Below are 21,084 nucleotides of genomic sequence, written 5' to 3'. Positions count from 1 at the left end.
TAGATGCACAAGACCGATCTTGAGACTTTAAGAACTGACACCGAATCATTTAATCAAAAAATAAAAATTAATCAGAAAATTGATATTTTTACTCAGGCCTAGCCCTAACCTGGTAAGCCAAAGAGAACATGCTAGATGCGCTGGTATGCGTGTCTAGGAGAAGTAAATGTGTATTTACAATATACTTAGTTACAAAGTAGAGAATCTAGACTTTTAAGTACAGCTGTAACTAAAAAAAGAACAAAAAAAAAAAAAACCACACACACACATGTACATGTATGCATACTGAGGCTGTCAAGTTGAATGTTGCTATTTGAACAATTTGAGTGTTTTGTCAAAAAAACAATTTTACTCATATGCTAAAAGTGATAACAGAATGTAAGGTCATGTTTTCTCTCTTAAATTCAACAGGAAATAACTGCTATACTTCTGATTTTTATGTTTTTACCCTTCTTTAAAGAGTCTTTTCAGCAATACACATTTTAGTTCCCTTTGCCAACACAGTTTTACCCCCAATCTGCATTACAGCTGATTGTTCACTTAACATGCATTGCCTAAAGTAATTAAGTATAATACTATCTGGATTTGGCTGTAAAGGGAAGAGGACCGTCAGTTTATGTTAGTTTCACGAGTTAGTCTTTGACCACCCACTCCCATGCACTGCACTCAACTTAACTAGTCCTATAGACGAGTCCAACATGCTCTGTTGCTCGGTCATCTACTAGCTGCATGGGTATGTGTTTTTTTTTTTTTTTATTTACTGTTCCATTTAGCCACCAAACTAACTGTTTGGTTTACTTTAGTAAACAAATTCGACTTAATGCAAAGTATTCAAACACAGCTCTCACTGTATTCATTTAGGAAATGAAAAGCATGCAAGAGCTGCCCTGTTACCCTATATTCCTGCAGCACCTCCCAACAACACATGATATGGACATGGTCTCATGCTTTTTCCAAATTTACAACATACACATATACTGGGTTATCATACTCCCATGCACCAGTGTCAGGGAGAAGAGCTTGTCTACTGCTCCACATTCTTCCTCCTATATGTATGGCTCACCTATCAGACGGTTTCTTCCCTTCAGCATAACTGCATATGTCTTGTCTTACCTGGGAGGCTGAGGAGTGTGATCCCTCTTTAGATGGAACACACCCTCTGGTCCCCTTTCTTAAATATGGGGACCACCATGACAGTCAACTATTCCAAGGGTGCTTTACCCGCCTTTCATGCAACACAGAATAACTTCAGCGATGTTATCCCAATAATGTCCAACACTTCCAACATTTCTGTTCAGATTATATTTACCACCATAGTACTTTCAGCAACAGTGATGGGATTCCTCCCACCAGACTTGTCTAACACTGCCTCCTTATAGGATTGCATGTCCACCAGGTTTAAGTTCCTCAAAGTGTTCCTTCCACTATTTTAAAACTTCCCCAGAAGAGGTCAACACTTCTCTGTCTCTGCGTAACATATTTTGAGCAAGGTCACGCCTTCCCCTTCTGAGGCATCAAACAGTTTACCAGAACAACCTCGAGGCCATCTGGTGGAATTTCTCCATGGCCTCTCCAAACTCACCCTAAGCTTGAGCTTTACCTTTGACAAACACTTTTGCAGCAGTCCTCTTAGCCTGTCAGTACCTCTGAACCGAGTCAGGAGATACCACAGGGAATATTTCCCTGAAGGGCACCATCTTCAGTCTTACAGCTTCCCTTACCTGTAGTGTCCATCACTGGGTCTTAGTGTTGCCACCATGAGATATCCCAACAACTTTAAGACCACAGGTTTTAGCAGCCACATCCAAAAGTGAAGTCTTGAACCAGGTCTGTTCAGACTCAAATGCCCCAACCTCACTCTGCACATGGGAGAAGTTCTTTCAGTGGTAGGCATTAAACTCATTATGAAGGGAAGCCTCAGCCAGACATGCTCAGGGTACCCTAACAGCTCATCTAGGCTTCTCTAGTCTATCTGGCCTAAATCCTAACTTCAAATCCAACTCACGTGACCATACCTTCACCTGACTGTCCAAAACATATGGCCTCCCGTCAGCTGAAACAACTACAAAGTCTATCATTGACCTTCTCCCAAAGTGCTCTGGAACCAGGTACACTTATGAGATTCCTTGTGTTCAAACATGGTGTATGTCATGGGCAATCCATGACTAACACAGAATTGCAATAACAACTCATCATTCTGTTTCAGAACTGGGAGCCTGTTCCTCCCAATCACATCCTTCCAGGTATCTCTGTGATTCCCAATATAAGTATTGAAGTCACCCATTAAGATTACTGTGTCAGTGGGCAGCATCCTTTCAAACACCTTGCTCAGCTTCTCTAAGAAGGCTGAATACACTGAACAGCTTTGTACATAAGCACTCAAGGTCTTTCAAACATGGGAACTCCAGAGCCATCATCTTGCAGGTGGGTGAGCCCACAAGATGGCTCCTTATTGCCACTGCCTGCTGAGCCCATCCGGGTTGCCGGTGAATGCCACCTCTAGTCCTCTCCCCGAAAGTGGGTTCTGGTAACCTTTTCCTGGGCAGGGTATGCTGGTCTTTATTTGTTCTTTCATGATGGTCAATGTAAATTGTTCTGTGTCTGATGTTTCAGACCAGATCTATTCATCAAGGGAGACCTTATCAGGAGCACATTGCTCTAGGTGACCTAGCTCTGAGCATCACTAAGGTGCACAGGCCCCATCAACACATCAAGGTGACAGTGTGGGGTGGAGCTCTGATAACTAAACAATGACATCAGACTTAAAAATAATAGTTCTAAAATGGCACTTCACTGGGCTGTGCACTTTGTCATAGTTCCACTGCTTGACAAAAGAACATTTCATTCTGTGATGGGATCCCTTCATAAAAAATGGGTTCTTTGGACTTTGAAAAGGTTTTTAATATGTGGATAAAACGCCCAATAGCAAAAGGTTTGCTTATTTATGCAACCATTCAAATGGAAATGTGCCTCGTCACTGCACATGACGATGGCATCTTGATGAACAGTTTGCAGAATGTTCGTGCACAACTCTCTACAGCTCTCCCAGTCTCTCTCAGTGAGTTACTGCACTACCATCATTTTGTATGGATGGAGATTAAGGTCCTCATGCAAAATCCTTCTCAAACACATGTTGGAAATGACTAAGGCAGAATCATGTTTGCGCACTGAACGTCTAGGAGACTGCAAAATTGATGTCCTTAAAGCTTGGATGTTTTCAGGCATTTCTTACAGTCTGAGGACGGCCTGGAGATTTTCTGTTCAATGTTGTACCCGTCTGTGTATATTTAGCCACCCACTGAAGAATTATTTTTCCAATTTGGGATGTCACCATTAGGAGGAATGCTGTAGTGCATTCAGAAGGCACGTTGCATAGTGATGATGGATTTGTTTGTTTTTGAAGAATGCTTCGACAGCAAAAGCACGGTTGCGTACCGGGCCATGGCATGTTGCCAGCTGAAAAGTACAAGGGATTGCCTATCAAAGGACCCCCACCCCAACTCACTCGGCTGCCTCTACTTTGTGCAATTATCTTGAGAAATGTGGTACTTCATTTTGGCTCACCCTGTACAACTTGTTGGAGATCTAAATAAATAAAGATTCTTCCTGGTACCTTCTTGTGGATTGCTCTTTTGGGAAACAAAAACAGTTCCCCAATGGCATTGTTGTGAAGAACCACTCTAGCACCTTTTAAGAGAGCAGGAGGAAAACAAATTCCGGACAAACTGACATTGAATCCCTGTAAAAGATATCCTCTCATGAATTCTTTACGTAAGAATTGCTGCTATCAAAAGACTCAGCAATGTCATTAGACTTCCATTTTTCCATAAGCATATTCCTACTCATTTTAGGCTTTCACATCAGAAAGGTAATCTATTTAGGGCTAAGCTGGATTTTACTCGTAACAAACTACAGTTGCCCCTCTAGATTTGCAAATTTGACATTCATGGTTTTGGTTATTCATGAGTTGGCTGTGAACAAATAAATTGGAATACAGTACTTTGGAAGTTCAAAGATCTCAGAAACTTGAAGCCAAAAATATATAAACAATACTGAAAATGATTTGCATCACATAAAATTATTTAATATATAAATATTTGTGTTATTTAATATTTGTTACTGTAAGTGTATACTATATCATTAATATTAAAAGTTATTTTTTGAAGAAAAAAAAACTGTGGGATTTACACCAGCCAACTTCCAGCTTCACTGATCCCTTCAGCAGCAATTATCCCTTCAGAATTATTCAGCAAGTCAGAAATATCCTCCTAGCTGTTGCACTTGCACTCGCTCCCTCTCCCTCCACCGGAAACCCGTGAAGAGCTCACGTCATTCACTAGCGCACATTCACTTCTAAATTATCTTTCTACAGATTTGTTTTTCTCCTTTCTTACCTGCCCCTCTTCTTTTATCTGTGCAGCCAAGCCCAATCTGATGCCATGCATTTGCCTTAATGAGTTGATTGCTGCTTAGCGGAGTAAGAAAAAAAAAAAAAACTAAAAGCAAGTAATAAATTGGTTCCAAGACACCTTTCACCATTACTATGGAACATAAAACTTTCTGTACAAGTACTCAAAACAAATAACAGACTTACATTTATTGGTGCTAGATGTATCTGTTTTCTGTTAGAAGATATCTTTTATTAAAAAAGAAATCACTGAAAAACCTCACTAATTACCTAATAAAGAATTTCTTTGTGTAATCTCCCTAATTAGAAGAAAAAGAGGGTTATTGACTGTTAATGTATCAAATTAGCACAATGGGGAAATGAGTATTAAAGAGTGAAACTGCTAAATTGGAGATTACCAAGCTGAGCATTTCTTGATTCTCTCCTGAAATTTTGCATACAGTAGCTTCCTTATCAAGGTTTTGCTTTTATTTATGTTTAGCTAGATAGATATTGATGCAAAAATCCTGGAACTAAAACAGGATTAGATTAATTGTTTCAAAAGAGAGTTAAATGGTTATACAGTATATATATACGTAACGTGAATACTTGATAGATATATTAGAAGCCAAATGTAATACATATTTTTACGAGAGTCAGTAAGATATCAGTTACATACTATATTTTTCTGTGTTATATTGAAGGTTACTTTTGAATTTTCACTGGATACTGCATATATGCATGTTAGGTTAATAGCTAATTGCAAATTGACCCAGTATGAGTGGGTTCAAGTGTGTTTATGTACTCTGTGATAGACTGAAGTACCAGTGAGGCCTGCTGCTATGCTGTGCCCACAAGAAAGCTGCAGCTCCACTGTGATAAGCAAATGGACAGATTAACCTTTCTTTAGAAAACAGAAATTCTACTTGTGGATCTTTTACCATTACTATTATTATTATTTTTATTTGTTCTTCTTTTTTTGGAGGCCATTTACAAACAAACAATTTACTCCCTTAGTAAATTCTAAACATCAGAAATGTGTAACATATTAAGGTATTACATTATCCTTTGTGAAATGATTTCTGTTCACTATTTTTATTCTCTTTCAGACACAAAATTCATTTACACTTGGCCTGATTCTACAACCAAGATTTCTGTAACCTATTTTATTTAAACAGTCATGCCATGGCTGACAGTGCATTGATGGATGGTGCCCAAACTGTATCCATCTCTGAAAGCAAATGCTTCTGGCACCGCATATCACTATAAGTCCTTGATAGTACTTAAACAGATTTCAGACATAATGTTTTGTCTAATTATTCTAAGCTTGTCAGAACAGTGGTCAGTACAGAAAATGTGCATAGTCAAAGTTTTGAGGTGAAAGTGGGGCTACACCACAGTTTCATTATAAATCTCATGTTTTTTTTTTATTATACTGATACAAGTAACTCCAGAAGTGTGAGAAGGACTGCTATGAAAGCTCTTGTATAACAATGCTCTAGTTCTGATGGCAAAAGGGAAGCAACATTCAAGAAGACAAGGAAATTGAAGGGTATTTTGGAAACAAAAGTTAATGCAAGAAAAACCAAGGTGATGGTTGGAAGTGAAAGGGCAGGAGGTGTGGAAGAAATGGACATGTGGCCATAAATGTGTGTGTGTATGGAGAAACTTGATTTAAAGCATTGTTTATTGTAAGTGAGTCCATAAAAATGTTGTGGTATGAAGTGCAGTCTGTAGGCAGTAAGTGTAAATGTTGTAGAAACTGAGTGTAAATTTAGATACTGGCAAAGGAGTTGTTTTGAAGAAAGTAGGGAAGTTCAGTTATATACTGTAGGTAACAGTGAATTCTGGGAGCAAATTCCCATTCTGACATCTAAAGGAGTCATTGAAAGCTAATGTTTATGAATGCTTTGTGAGCAGTAATACTGTATGTTCTACAAGAGTGAGTCTTGGCTGATAAAAGTGGAACATGGTGCACAGCTGTAAGAACAGACATGAGAATGACCAGATACTGTTGAACTGTCACTTACTGTAGGAATGAAGGATATTACTGAAAGTAACTGCTATACTTCAACAAATGGAAGATATTAGCCCACCAAAATAAGATGCTCTGTAATTTTAAAAAGAAGTAAGAAACAGAGATATTCATCAAGATGTTATATTATAAAAGCATTGCAATAGCTTTAAATTATAATTGCCAGAAGAGAAAGAGTTAACAAAAGAAACTTCTTTTTGAAATAGTATCTATTTTTGAGTTCTTCACTGTAAATGACCTTTAATACATAACAGGTCCTTCATTTTGCTTCATTTAACTAACTGATCTGTCAGTGTTTCATTCACTTACCACTTTTTGAAAATTGTTGCTATGCAGATCCTAAAAATACTCACATGTACATTTCAGACATATTCTTTTCCTTTAAAAGTGATTAAAACTATGACAAAAATGCCAGTTTGTCACAGGAAACAATGAGGAGGAGGAGGGTGGGAGCATGCACTGAATACCACGCGTTGCCATACCCACCACATGACAACCCACCTGGACTGGGACCCGAGTGCAGTGGGTGACACCTCAGCACTACATTGGAATGGTGTGAGGTTTTTTTGTTTGCTTTTTTTTTTACAGTGGCTGGCATGCCAATCCTGCCACCAACCCCAAAATTTTCCCTGCAAGTTGGAGTATCTACTTGCAAACAAAGAGGTAGAGAAATATTTCATGGTGGCACCGTGGTTTAAAACAGTCTATTCACCATTTTCCCCAAAACTACATGCATTTTTTCACTGGATAACAGAGGTAAGTTATATTAATTTGATCAACGAATGTAAATTGGCCTGGAATGAATGTGAGCGGGACTACAAGTAGGTAAGTGTGCACTGTGAAGGACTGGTTCCTGCATTATGAGCAAAGATACTCAGATGGGCTACTGCTAACCAGGATACTGAATTTGATAAGCAGGTTCAGATAATAACAAGGAAAATGTTTTTACTTGTATGCTACTGTTCAATTTGTTGCACTCCAACCTCTAGACTAGGGTTACTTCTGGGTCAGACCAACAAAGCTGACAGCTACAGTATGTCTACTGGGACAGGTAGTCTTCCCACATTAGTGTATAGAGATGTTCATTCAGTACGAGTTCTCACCCCTATCTTAAGATGGTCTCTTTTGAAACTGTCCTTTTGCACAGAGACTGTCACCATATCATGCACAATGTCATTTTTAAAAGACCGCATAGCAATATACTATGTGAAGTATACAAGAAGTGTCCCATTGGATTATAGATATCATGAGAGATGATAAACTTTGAAATTCCAGAAAAACTCTTACTGAGATGTCTAGAAGCATAAAATAATGAAAAGACTTTGCAGAAACAACTGAATTTGTAGCTGATATTTTAAGAAGTAGGATATATATATATATATATATATATATATATATATATATATATATATATATATATATATATATATATATATATATAGTGCATCCAGAAAGTATTCACAGTGCATCACTTTTTCCACATTTTGTTATGTTACAGCCTTATTCCAAAATGGATTAAATTCATTTTTTTCCTCAGAATTCTACACACAACACCTCATAATGACAACATGAAAAAGGTTTACTTGAGATTTTTGCAAATTTATTAAAAATAAAAAAATTGAGAAAGCACATGTACATAAGTATTCACAGCCTTTGCCATGAAGCTCAAAATTGAGCTCAGGTGCATCCTGTTTCCCCTGATCATTCTTGAGATGTTTCTGCAGCTTAATTGGAATCCACCTGTGGTAAATTCAGTTGATTGGACATGATTTGGAAAGGCACACACCTGTCTATATAAGGTCCCACAGTTGGCAGTTCATGTCAGAGCACAAACCAAGCATGAAGTCAAAGGAATTGTCTGTAGACCTCCGAGGCAGGATTGTGTCGAGACACAAATCTGGGGAAGGTTACAGAAAAATTTCTGCTGCTTTGAAGGTCCCAATGAGCACAGTGGCCTCCATCATCCGTAAGTGGAAGAAGTTCGAAACCACCAGGACTCTTCCTAGAGCTGGCCGGCCATCTAAACTGAGCGATTGGGGGAGAAGGGCCTTAGTCAGGGAGGTGACCAAGAACCCGATGGTCACTCTGTCAGAGCTCCAGAGGTCCTCTGTGGAGAGAGGAGAACCTTCCAGAAGGACAACCATCTCTGCAGCAATCCACCAATCAGGCCTGATGGTAGAGTGGACAGACAGAAGCCACTCCTTAGTAAAAGGCACATGGCAGCCCGCCTGGAGTTTGCCAAAAGGCACCTGAAGGACTCTCAGACCATGAGAAAGAAAATTCTCTGGTCTGATGAGACAAAGATTGAACTCTTTGATGTGAATGCCAGGCATCATGTTTGGAGGAAGCCAGGCAACGCTCATCACCAGGCCAATACCATCCCTACAGTGAAGCATGGTGGTGGTAGCATCATGCTGTGGGGATGTTTTTCAGTGGCAGGAACTGGGAGACTAGTCAGAATAAAGGGAAAGATGACTGCAGCAATGTACAGAGACATCCTGGATGAAAACCTGCTCCAGAGCGCTCTTGACCTCAGACTGGGGCGACGGTTCATCTTTCAGCAGGACAACGACCCTAAGCACACAGCCAAGATATCAAAGGAGTGGCTTCAGGACAACTCTGTGAATGTCCTTGAGTGGCCCAGCCAGAGCCCAGACTTGAATCCGATTGAACATCTCTGGAGAGATCTTAAAATGGCTGTGCACCGACACTTCCCATCCAACCTGATGGAGCTTGAGAGGTGCTGCAAAGAGGAATGGGCGAAACTGGCCAAGGATATGTGTGCCAAGCTTGTGGCATCATATTCAAAAAGACTTGAGGCTGTAATTGCTGCCAAAGGTGCATCGACAAAGTATTGAGTAAAGGCTGCGAATACTTATGTACATGGGATTTCTCAGTTTTTTTTATTTTTAATATATTTGCAAAAACCTCAAGTAAACGTTTTTCACGTTGTCATTACGGGGTGTTGTGTGTAGAATTCTGAGGAAAAAAATGAATTTCATCCATTTTGGAATAAGGCTGTAACATAACAAAAGGTGGAAAAAGTGATGCGCTGTGAATACTTTCCGGATGCACTGTATATATATATATATATATATATATATATATATATATATATATATATATATATAAAAAAGTCAATGTATGTGTGCATGTATGTATGTTCCAGCATCACTTCCGAATAGCTGGAGCAATTTTCATGAAACTTGGTACACATGATGGTCGACTAAAAATACTGTAGGGTGAAATCAACCCTAACCCACCCCCTTCTGGGTAGAGTGGGGGTGATCTTGAGGTCTTATATACATGTTATCATCCAGTTGACACTCGGAACGACCACCAGACGGCGAACTGGAGGTGACTGCCATCATTCTTTATGTTTGTACCCCTGTTGCTTTTGACATTAAATAGAGTTGGCCAATTCTGAGCATCAGCTGGATGATAACACACATACAAGATCGCAAGACAAGCATATTAGTGAGTCTTCATTGTTTGTTAATTTATTTTTATTTTTAAAGTTGTGTTTTTTTAATTATATTTTTCTCATACAATTTAAAAAAACACTTTATTTTCCTCCCGGGCAATGCTGGGTATTTCAGCTCGTATAAAATATATTGGCACTTTCAAAGGCCTAGTGTTAAATTGTACCACACAAACTACAAAGTCTTCTTAAGACTTCTTAATGAAATAGCTATCTATGGAAGATACCGTCTTTAGATTTTGACAGCCAAATATTTAAACTTGTAAGACATACAAAACATTCCCGCTTTTTAAAAAGGCAGTAGTGGACAATCTGGTAACAGGTGCTTTTTTCCTTAAAGCAACATTAGACCTAATCACTTCTTTGAATTCTGTAATGTTTAATTCATGTTGAACAATAATTACTGGGGGAACCATATGAGTTGAATCATTTTCCTGCAATAGTCTAGTGAACAATTTTAATAATAAACTCCAGGGGACCACTGATAAAGTCTCTCCTGTCAAAGTAGAAAGAATCTTCTCCAGACTGAAACTCCATGGAGAAATCACAAAATAAGTCTGCTAAAAAGACAATGCCATAATGCAGAATAAAATTGGGAAAAAGCTAAACTACGAGTTTATCATGATCTTCTCACTAATGACAACAGAGAAAGAAGTGCAGCAGAACAATCATATTTCTTATTCTGATTAAAACATACAAATAACCATAGATTGCTGTTCTTTGAGTGCTTAATAAGATCAGATTCAAAAAGGCAGAAATTTCAGTGACTTTGCCTCTTGATGAAAATGTGATTCCTGCTAAATTTACCTTCACAAGAGCAAAGTTTGAAATAAACACACAACATTTACAGGGTAAAGTTCCAACTTTGCTATAGCTGATGGAGCAGTTTTATAATCAAGACTGTCACATTTGTAATGTTTTACCTGCTTTCTTAATACCCATGTGATGATTCTGAACTGAATTAGAGGTTTCAAGAAAGTGTACATTTTTATTATTATTTCAAGTAAAAAAAAAAATGGAAACGCAAATACGTGTTTTTAGTGGATCTTCTTTGAACACACACATTTTCTATTCTTTTTTTCTGCCAATATATTAAAGTTATCTCACATCTATAATTAATTGAGCATAAAAAGTAAACAACACTGAGTTTGCAACTGCAGAGAATAAGTGATATTGTAGTATTGATTCAGATTCTCTTTTGCTAGCAAAAGTCAGATTGCTTACCCTTGACATTTAATAACTGTTTCACAATCTTGGCTTTTAGATTTTTATTGTTCAGTATTCCTTCAAAAAACCATTTAAATATTTCAGGCTGAAGTTGAGAGGGCAGACGCAGGATATACACTTACTGCCCTTGAATGGCATATAGGTCTTTTAAATGTACAGAATTTATCAGAAATGCAGAAGAATGCACACTGAAATATGTTTACTTCTTGAAGCAATGCCTGCTTGAATCACAAAAGTGTGAAGTATAAAGTCAAACCATTAACTTTAACAGTCACTTGAAAAATTGCTTTTTTTAAGTGCCTATTTAAAAAAACATACAAGTGACAATAATAATTGTTAGCAATGAGAAACATAAAAGATTCAATAGTTAAATTCTTTATGAACTTATTTAATTTTCTTTCAGTGTAATAACTCTCAACACTATAAAACCAATTCTTGGGGAAAATATAACTTATTTTATTAAATCAACCTTGTTCTATTCATGTATGCATGTATCCATAGAGAAAGAGAAGGGAATCCACAATGTAACAAGATTCCCCCTGGCAACTGAAGACACTTCCTTGGAATAGAATACTCCGAAAACACAGAGTGAAGCTGGCAGCCTTTCAGGAAGTTTCAATATTTTTGAATTATTCTGGATGTCAAACACATTGGTTCATGCTAAATCCACAGAGGACTATCAGGAAGCCAGTGAAACTCCCCAAAATTCTTGGAAGATTGAAGAGTTCAAAAAGATGAAGGATTTCATAGCAGAACCACTGTTTCTCCAGACAGAGAACAGCCAGTTGAGATGGTTTGGACATGTAGTTTGAGTGCCTCTGTTGGGAAAAATGCAGGGTTCAGCCTACTCTGAGAAGACTGACTCTCTCATCTGGACTGGAAGCATCAGGGAATTCCTCAAGAGACAAAGAAGGTACATATATAGGGGGTGACATCGCTAATCAAGTTCAGTGTTTTGCCACCTTGAATCCCACCAAGGTAAGCAGAATGAAAATGAAGATAATGCTACTATGATATTGCCAGAAAACAGAACATTTACTGAATACATTCACTCACCATAAGCTCAGACAATGGCTATACTTTTAATGTAAATACATGTTTAACTAAACTGTGAGTTTCACATTTTAGCACTTTTAATAGGGCATTGAACAAATCAGTATTCAAGGTAAAGTAAGGTAACAAAATTCAACAAACGCCAATAAAAAGACTAACTACCCACATTGTTAATAGCTAGGTACTAACATAAGACAGGGGAGGCAAAAACCAACAGGAGTGCTTCTCTTTCCATTGAACAATGACCCATGCACAGCATCAATCTTGATGAGTCCATGTTGGGATCACTACACTGTAAAACATGTTAAATTGGAAGAAATATATAATTTTTCATGAAAGCTGTTTTTTGCTATGAGATCTAGCAGAACTACCTTTGAAGCTTTATCCAGCTTCACAAAAGACTATTACTCTTAGAATGATTTTGACAAAAATCCTCTTGAAACAACATGGAGTAAATAGCAGGAAAACACTAACTAGTACTCTATCTTAATTTCTCTGCTCTAAATGTTTAACGAAAAAAGTGAATACCTAATGTAATGTCTACTCAGTACTCCCTGTGGACTTCCTATAGGTTCTGGTAAGGTCGTATAGCTCATTGGCTGAGAAACCCCTGCAATGCCCTTTATTAATTGTGCACCTTTCTCTAAAGGTAACCTGTTTTTAAAGGTAAAGTAATTACATTAAAATTTCTTCAAGTCCATGTACAATCCCACAATCACTTGTCCAAATATCAGTGATATGCTAAAATGTGTCTGCATTTGACAATGCCCTTGGCTTTTTTAGTTTTTACAGATTTTCTCTTATTTTCATAAAGACTGTTCTATAGCCGAGGGGCCATATGATTAAAAAAAGTTATCTAGCAATACAGCTGAAAGCAGCATTATGAGAAGGATTATAATATTGTTACGAATGCCTAAGTAAACAGGAGTTGACGGGCACCTGTATGTTACGGTGAAGGGAAAGTTTTCAACTTTTTCTTTTGCAATTTGTAGCTATAGTTGCTAGCAGGGATTCTGTTGTAGTGACTCCAATATGCTGGTAGGCCTCTACCATCTCTTGGCATCTCTATTGACCTTAAGGGGTTAAAAAGTGAGTTCTGTGCAAGGGCTTATTGCACTGATGACAAATGTCAAATGTGAATGTAGTCAGAGTAAGGACTGAAATAAGAAGATGAGGATGAAAATGAGGGAAAGTGGGTACGCTATGCCAGCATAAAATTAATGTTCAGTACCCAGTAGAAGCTTAGATCAGTAAAATGTTTTATTATTTATTACCTTTAACTTACTTTTATATTTTTAATGCTGTTTATTTGCTTACTTGGAGTGGCACCAAGAGTGTTAATCATGCAGCTATAAAGCTCACAACAAAGCATTCATTTTTATGGAACTTTCAGGATCAGAAACAGTTTTAGGTGCCTTAACCTACACCCACTTTTACTTCACATTTAAAAAACTACTAAGTACTTATAGGATTTTCAAATGTCTGTCTGTAAACCAATATCAGTCATGTTTTATGAATATTATTGTATATAAATGTCAGCAATTACTGGCCTGAGGAAATCACCTATGAGGGACCCCACTTTCAACATTATTACCTAAATTAAAGAACAGTTGCTTTCTGCATTTAAGTCAGCTTTGCAGCCATCCTTAAATTGAGCTCTAAATTTCAACTTCATGAAGTTTGTTCATTAGCCTCTCATTAGGCTTCCAATCAAAAGCTTTCTGAAAATAAGAATACATTATGTTGTGTATATATATCACTAAGATCACTTTCTTAAGTTTCCTTATAAAATTTTAGCAATTTTTACCACGGTAGTAAAACATGATCCATCTTGTCTAAATCTGTGTTGACTGTTCACTTATGTAATTACAGTACATTTCAAAATAAAACAGAAAACAATTACAGTATGTCAGTGTGTGCCATTGCCTAAAGACACATGCATACCTAAAATTTGATTCTTTTTGCTCTGGTGTATTAAAATAGAACATTAATAAAGTGAAACATATCTGCAGAAGCATGATGTTGTGCAATAAGATATACCATCAATAAAGAGAAAAAGAAAAAAAAATCTTGTGAGCTAGAACGCATACAAACGATCACAATAATAAATCTGTAAAGCCACAAATAGTACAGCTAGCTATTGCATCTTACTGCAACATTTTAAAACCTTGATACAACTGTAATTCAATTAATTAATAAAAGTCAAAAGGAATACCAAATACCTTGGACCAATTAATCCTCTTCATTGTGATTTCAGGCTTGTAAAGCTTCTTAGGTTTGAGGCCATAAGGTAGCTTTTCTTGTACAGGAGGTGGTGGGGGTCCCCCAAAAAGTGGTGGTGGCGGAGGCATACCAGGGAGACCAGGAGGTGGTGGAGGCCCCATACCAGGGGGTGGAGGCGGTGGAGGTGGCATACCACATGGTAAAGGGGGTGGAGGAGGTGGGCAACCCCCAGGAGGAGGTGGAGGTGGGGGTGGAGGTGGTGCTCCTCCTGGAGGAGGTGGAGGGGGTGGAATAGCACCAGCAACTGATGCCTTAGGACCCTAAAAAAGAGAGAGACAAAATTTAATATTTATTTGATATAAAACAGGTAATCCTTTTGCATCCTGCCAATGATGTTTGTTTAATGTCAATCTCATTTAAAAAGAAAATGTGTCTTGATAAAATAGCAACATGTATGGTGTATGATTGAAGAGCTCCATAAGAAACAAAAAAATAAAAATCCAAAGCCAGAACACATCTCTGCCTGCTTGCAATAAATAGTATCAGTGTGTCAACTTCAGCTCAACTCCTAGAGTGACTCTACATAAACAAGCTGTTAGAGATACCGAAACATTTCACAAGTCACTCAGATTTTCATTGCAAACCAAAGGTCAACACCCAAAGGTACCATTACTAATGTATCTCCACCTAACTAATAGAGTAGTGGATAGAAAACTAGGTCAGATGTATTAAAAGAAAAAGGAGAAAGGAAATCTCCAGGTAGAAAGTGAGGCACAAAAAAAGCATTCGGTGAAATAAAAAGTCTTAATTATAAGACCAAAGTCTCACCAGATATTAGGCCCTGACATTGTACAGTAGGGGGCAACAGAACAATAAAGGAATATTGACCTATTTAGTGAAGTTTGTGGAGCATATTAATTTATGACTTAAAATTATGCATTTTAAAATATAGAAAGTCACTTTATCATTTTGATAAAAGTATAAAGTAAGTAAAAGTTTTTCTGTGTCCTTGTTTGAACACATTTGTTGGATTATAATTCATCAGAAAGAAAAAGATCCATAAGATCAGACTTTATCTGGCAGAGTATGCAGCGCACCTTCTGGTCCAGGCTTTGGTCTTGTCGCATCTGGACTACTGCAACTTGCTCCTGGCAGGAGTTACCCGCATGTGCTATCAAGCCGCTGCTGATGGTCCAAAATAATAATAATAATAATAATAATGCATTTTATTTATAGGGGCACTTTACATTAGCAGTAAATCTCAAAGTGCAACATAAAAAAATTAAACAAAGGCAAGGCACAATAAAAACAGAGATAAAACAAAAATAATTATAGCATTCTTGTTAATAAGCTTTCCTACATAGAAAAGTCTTTAGCTGTTTTTTAAAACAGCCCACAATCTGCTGTGTTCTTAGGCTCTCTGGTAGGACATTCCAGAACCGTGGAGCAGCGGCTGCAAAGGCTTGGTCTCCCATTGTATGAAGTTTGGTCACAGGGGGGCAAAGGCGGTAGGTATTTGTAAAACAGAGGTTTCTTGTAGTGGATTGTAATATAAGGAGTTCTTTAAGATATTGTGGAGCATTTCCATGGATACATTGGTGAGTAAACAAACAGAGTTTGTATTCGATACGGAGATGGATAGGGAGCCAATGAAGTGACCGAAGGATTGGTGAGATATGTTCATATTTGCAGCAGCCCATCTTGTATGTCCGAGACGGACACATGTCACTCCTCTCTTCAGGTCACTACATTGGCTCCCTGTAGCAGCATGAATTAAGTTCAGATCCCTGATGCTTGCCTAAAGAGTAGTCTATGGGTCAGCACTTGTGTATATAGAGACACAGGTGAAGTCATATACTCCTTCTCACCTACTCTGTCTGAGAACAGCGTCTGGTGATGCCGCCTCTGCGTGGTATCATATCTCAATCCAGACTCTTTTCCTGTATAGTTCCTAGTTGGTGGAACAAGCTGCTCACATCCATCAGTGTACTTAAGAAACAATTGAAAACCCATCTGTTCTATGAATATCTGTCGGATTGATTGGAAAAAAAAAAACTTTGCTTTGTGATATTTTATATTATTGGTTAATTTGTTATTAGATTAAGTTTAATTGCTTTATTGATTGTAATCCATGATTATATATTTATAAGTTTTTACATCTTTTTCACTTGTGGCAATCAATTTTGTGTTACCTGTCCTACTACATTTGCTGAACAAACAGGCCATAGCCTAATGCTACTTGATTATGTTAGCTTCTTTTGTAAGTCGCTTTGGATAAAAGCAACTGCCAAGCAAATAAATGTAAATGTAAAAACATCAGTTTATTTCATTATTTGGAGGTAAAGCCCAAATTTCTATGGGTCATTAGCATGTACTATATATAAAAAAACCTGACAGCATCTAATTTGTGGCCTTTTATAATTAATATAACCTCTCTCTTAAAACTTAAAACAAGTAGACGTAAAACAGAAACATTGTTTTGGGAACAACTGTTGCCACAGTCCTAGTAAGTACAGTTACAATTAAACACACTAACATTCCACGATGTAAGACAATTCTGCATTTATCATGTAATGCAAAAGATAAGTGATGGAAATGCCTGCCACACAAATATCATTGCAATCTGGATTTATTTAGTGCATGAAGTAACTCACATTAGCATAAGAAAAGAAATGCAGTACATATTTTTTAAGTTCACTAATCTGAAATAAATAAAAAATACTATTGTTTTGACTATCTGTTAACCTCCTGTTGCTCTTCTAAACAATCATACAACTAAAAGGTATTATTAGTATTGTTATTTTTACTAGATACTAGTCAATATCCAGAATCACTACAACTATATCAATCATTTATACCTGAATATTTTAGCTGTTAATATGCAGTAGCTAATGAGTTGTGTTGCAAAACAATTTGGATATAACACATTTTAAGTTAGTAGGCCTATAAGCAGAGGAGGGTTTCAGTCAATCATCCTGAAGCACTACCAAACTAAAGAATGTCTATTTAAAAATTGATCAATGAGATGCAGAAGATCACTCACAAAACAAAAGTATACTATAATACAATATGTTTAAAAGCTCTCAAATGTAATGTGATCATAGAGAGTTTGTGTTTAAAAACTTTCTTAATAAACAGCACAATTTTATAATACTGAACGTTTTCCCCTTCGATTAACTACACCATGGTACTAGTGTTAAGTAACAAGATTTAACTAGAAAAGGCTGTGTTTTTTTCTGCCACATTGAAAGTCTCCAGATTTTGAAACACCAAAACTATCCTTTATTTCTCACATTTAAAAAGATAACTGTTAAAATTCCAGATTCCATTTTTTTTATTTCTGTTAAGTATTTCACTGGTATTATACATTATTTATGATTATGTTTTTGAATGAAGGTTCAACAATCAGGCCATTGTGTCAACAGGGATTCATCCTATTAAATAGGGTAAATCATTTTATTCACATACTGTATACTGAACACACACACACACAAAAGTCAAAGATCAGCTGCCGCCATGCCAGCTGTTGTTTGACTTGAGTATTCTTATTCTGATTGGCATTTTGTTGGATAAGCTGCCTCATTGTTAGATGGAAAATGACAACCACATGTTGTGCACATATCTGAAGTCTGAATATTGCATGGAGTTATCACTCCCCCAGGTTTTTCTGTGACTTGCAATTGCAATCAGCTCTCACTGTCACTGTTACAAAGAAGCAGTTTTCTTACTTGTCAAAAAAGGATCTGAAATATTTGTATTTATTTTGAAAAAGTTTTCACTGAGACATGAATGAGTCTGCACATATTGTTTTAATGAATAAGCGCAGCTGGATATATAAGTTATAATAAAATTTAATTACAGTAAAGTTTACAGTCTGAGTAACTAACTGGCAGACTTCTAAATTATTACTGTAAAAATGTTTTATGTTAAGGTGATGTTATCAATATGTGATTTAAAGTCAATATGGAGAGTAACAAGGAAATTAACTGAATGCCATATACTACACAGTAAATGTCCTGCAAACATCATTTTTTGTTTTCTTTAAAATGGTTGAATATACACTTCACATTTCAAATCTAACTTTGTGAGGTGTAAGGATATAGTGATGTAACACAATAACAAATTCGGCTGAAGGTGACACTTCAAATCCAGGCACACAGTGTTCACTATATATTTTTGTTTAAGTCAGATACGGTATTCATTGTAAATAACTTGATACTGTAGTCGAAAGCTAAAGTCACAATAGTAAGACTTGTTAATTCTGCAAGGGGACAACAGAAGACTGCATTTCTGCCAGCTCAGTAGATCACAGCAATAAACCTTTTCCGGTCTTGATAAAACAAAATGTACATATTAAACTACTGTAGTTGTTTCCTCAATTTAAATATAAAGATATAAATGGGTAAATCCTTTAACAAGTCTGTCACCAATTTAAATACATTTTCAATGTTTTATACCTGATGATGACCGAGATTCATTCGTATTTTAATCCTTCTTTTTCTAGAACATGTGAGAAAACATTTACAACCGTGCAGTAGGAATTAAACACTTTTTGCTCCAGATTTTAAAATTAGATTTAAAGGGGGTATAATATTTCACACTGACTCACCATATGCATTGATATTTCTACCAAAGATAATCAATCTGTAATAATGAGCTGGGTGGCATATTAATTGCAGCAAAATGCTCTAGCTTTTAAAAGTATAATCTAGATGAAATGCTGTAGATGAGTGTTAGGGTGTTCTGGATGTAATGTTACAAACAGGAAATTGGTTTGAAGTGCTAGAAAGATAAATTTTAAAGTCAGGCAGGAGTATAAATAAGAACATTTATAAGAGTGACGACTTGCTGTACATTCATCAGTCATGCAAGTAGAAATGTCACCCTACTCTATGGACATGAGAGTACTACAGCCACTTCTATTACCATAGGTCTTCAACATTTAAATCATAATATTGTAAGCACAGTAAAGCAGTTTTTTCAAAAGACTAAATATCTTTTGAATCTAAATTGAACCTATTGTAAATTGACAATCAAATACTTGTCAAAGTTGTGCCCTTTTGAACATTTCAAAGCAATATATTTAAATGTACAGTATAATCAATCAATTCTGCCTTTATACTAATCATCAACTACTACCCACTCAGAGACATGTTTTATTTCAATATCACAAAAGTTCAGATTATTCAGAGGCAAAAAAATTAAAGAAAACAAATGTATCAGGTTAAGGTAATGGCATTTTGATAAAACAGAAACTCATATTGCCTAAGTTATTACTCTCACCTACTACCTAAATGATTTACAAGATACTACCACAGGGACAAGACAGAAAATTTATTTGAATTGATTACAACATTTTTGGTCTAAAATCATTTGGTCCCCTCCACTTTTTTTTTTTTGCACAGGCCATTTGTACATCACCTGCACTGTAGCACTCCAACAGATGGTGCTGAGCGACTACTGATGGACGATAGTATTGATGTCAATAAATCAATCCATTTTCTAAATCTGCATATGCCTAATAGTATCTCATACCTAAGGATGTAAATTGTATTTAGCCTGACACCAAGCATTACTGAGATTTTAGTGGTGATATCAGAATTAGAATATCTTTATTATCACTGTCACAAATACAACGAAATTAGGTGCAGTCCCTGCTGTGTCAAAATATAAATAAAATATGATCTTTATCTTGTCTAATGTTCAAACAACAAGTTATTCAATTCCATTGAACAAGTATACAACATATTTCAACATTGTGAAAAGAAGGGTGGGCTGCTGTAAAATGAGATTAGAATGAACAAAAACAGGGCATGTAAAAATGACATTTTGGACTGAAATAGGTTTTGCTTTATGTAAATTACAGGGAAAATTAAAATATAAATTACATTTCAGTGATACTTGGCCAACGGAAATTAGCTTCTGAAACAGAATGTGCAGTTCACAATGTCATTCTGTCTTCAAAGCCATCTCCTGGTCTCCATGTGGAGTGTGGAAGAAGGCTGCTTGACTGCACTCGTCTGGTATTCTAAGATAAAGGGGCAGACTCCATTTTGAGTGGGTAACTAAAAGTATTGGTGAGAATGTATACATCTTCAAAAAGGGTACATGCAGCTCAACTACTTTGGCGTAAATATCATTTACATTAAGAACATTCTGTGTGATCTCCTGTTCAAAAATATTGTTAAACAAAATAACAATATGGACTAGTACTACTGAATTATTTAGCAAGAAACAAAGACCTAATAAAATAAGTTAACCATGGCTTAAAAAAAGGAAACAGCTGATTCTGTAAAAACGCTGCATATCTCACTTAAACTACCACACTACATAATTGTCCTCTGGAGATCAATTAATATTCTGTTAAACCATCACAACTGTTTTTTTTTTTTTTTTTATACATTGGTAATTTAGCTTTCAATTTATTCATTGTTTTATCGAAGAGGCAAATGCAAATTGTGCTGCTTGTAAGTTTGAAAACATACGGTTGAATTCCTGAACACTGGAATATAAGAATGATTATGCATCTGTCAATCTCTGGGTCACTGTGCACTACCTCTCCATTTAAGATGAATGCAGGAGAATGAAAGCAAATTAGCTGGTAAATTAGAGCGGCATCATTTTCTTATTCAATGGCCCACTGAGCCGTCTGACTGAGTTTAGTATTCTACAGCTCAT

The 21,084-nt window shown here is 36.6% G+C and overlaps 1 protein-coding gene across 6 annotated transcripts in view; it reads right to left on the bottom strand.

The window, feature by feature from the left end:
- Positions 1-21,084, bottom strand: part of diaph2 (diaphanous-related formin 2) — a 1,308,662-nt gene that overhangs the window by 827,178 nt on the left and 460,400 nt on the right. For all 6 annotated transcript variants that reach the window (XM_028815924.2, XM_051935345.1, XM_051935346.1 and 3 more), the window contains one exon: positions 14,406-14,726. In XM_028815924.2, coding sequence (XP_028671757.2) covers positions 14,406-14,726 — 321 coding nt within the window. The remainder of the gene's footprint in view (positions 1-14,405; positions 14,727-21,084) is intronic.

Source organism: Erpetoichthys calabaricus, chromosome 12 (genome assembly GCF_900747795.2).
Source record: "Erpetoichthys calabaricus chromosome 12, fErpCal1.3, whole genome shotgun sequence".
NCBI classification, from domain to species: Eukaryota; Metazoa; Chordata; class Cladistia; order Polypteriformes; family Polypteridae; genus Erpetoichthys; species Erpetoichthys calabaricus.
This window is presented reverse-complemented; position numbering and strand designations above follow the sequence as displayed.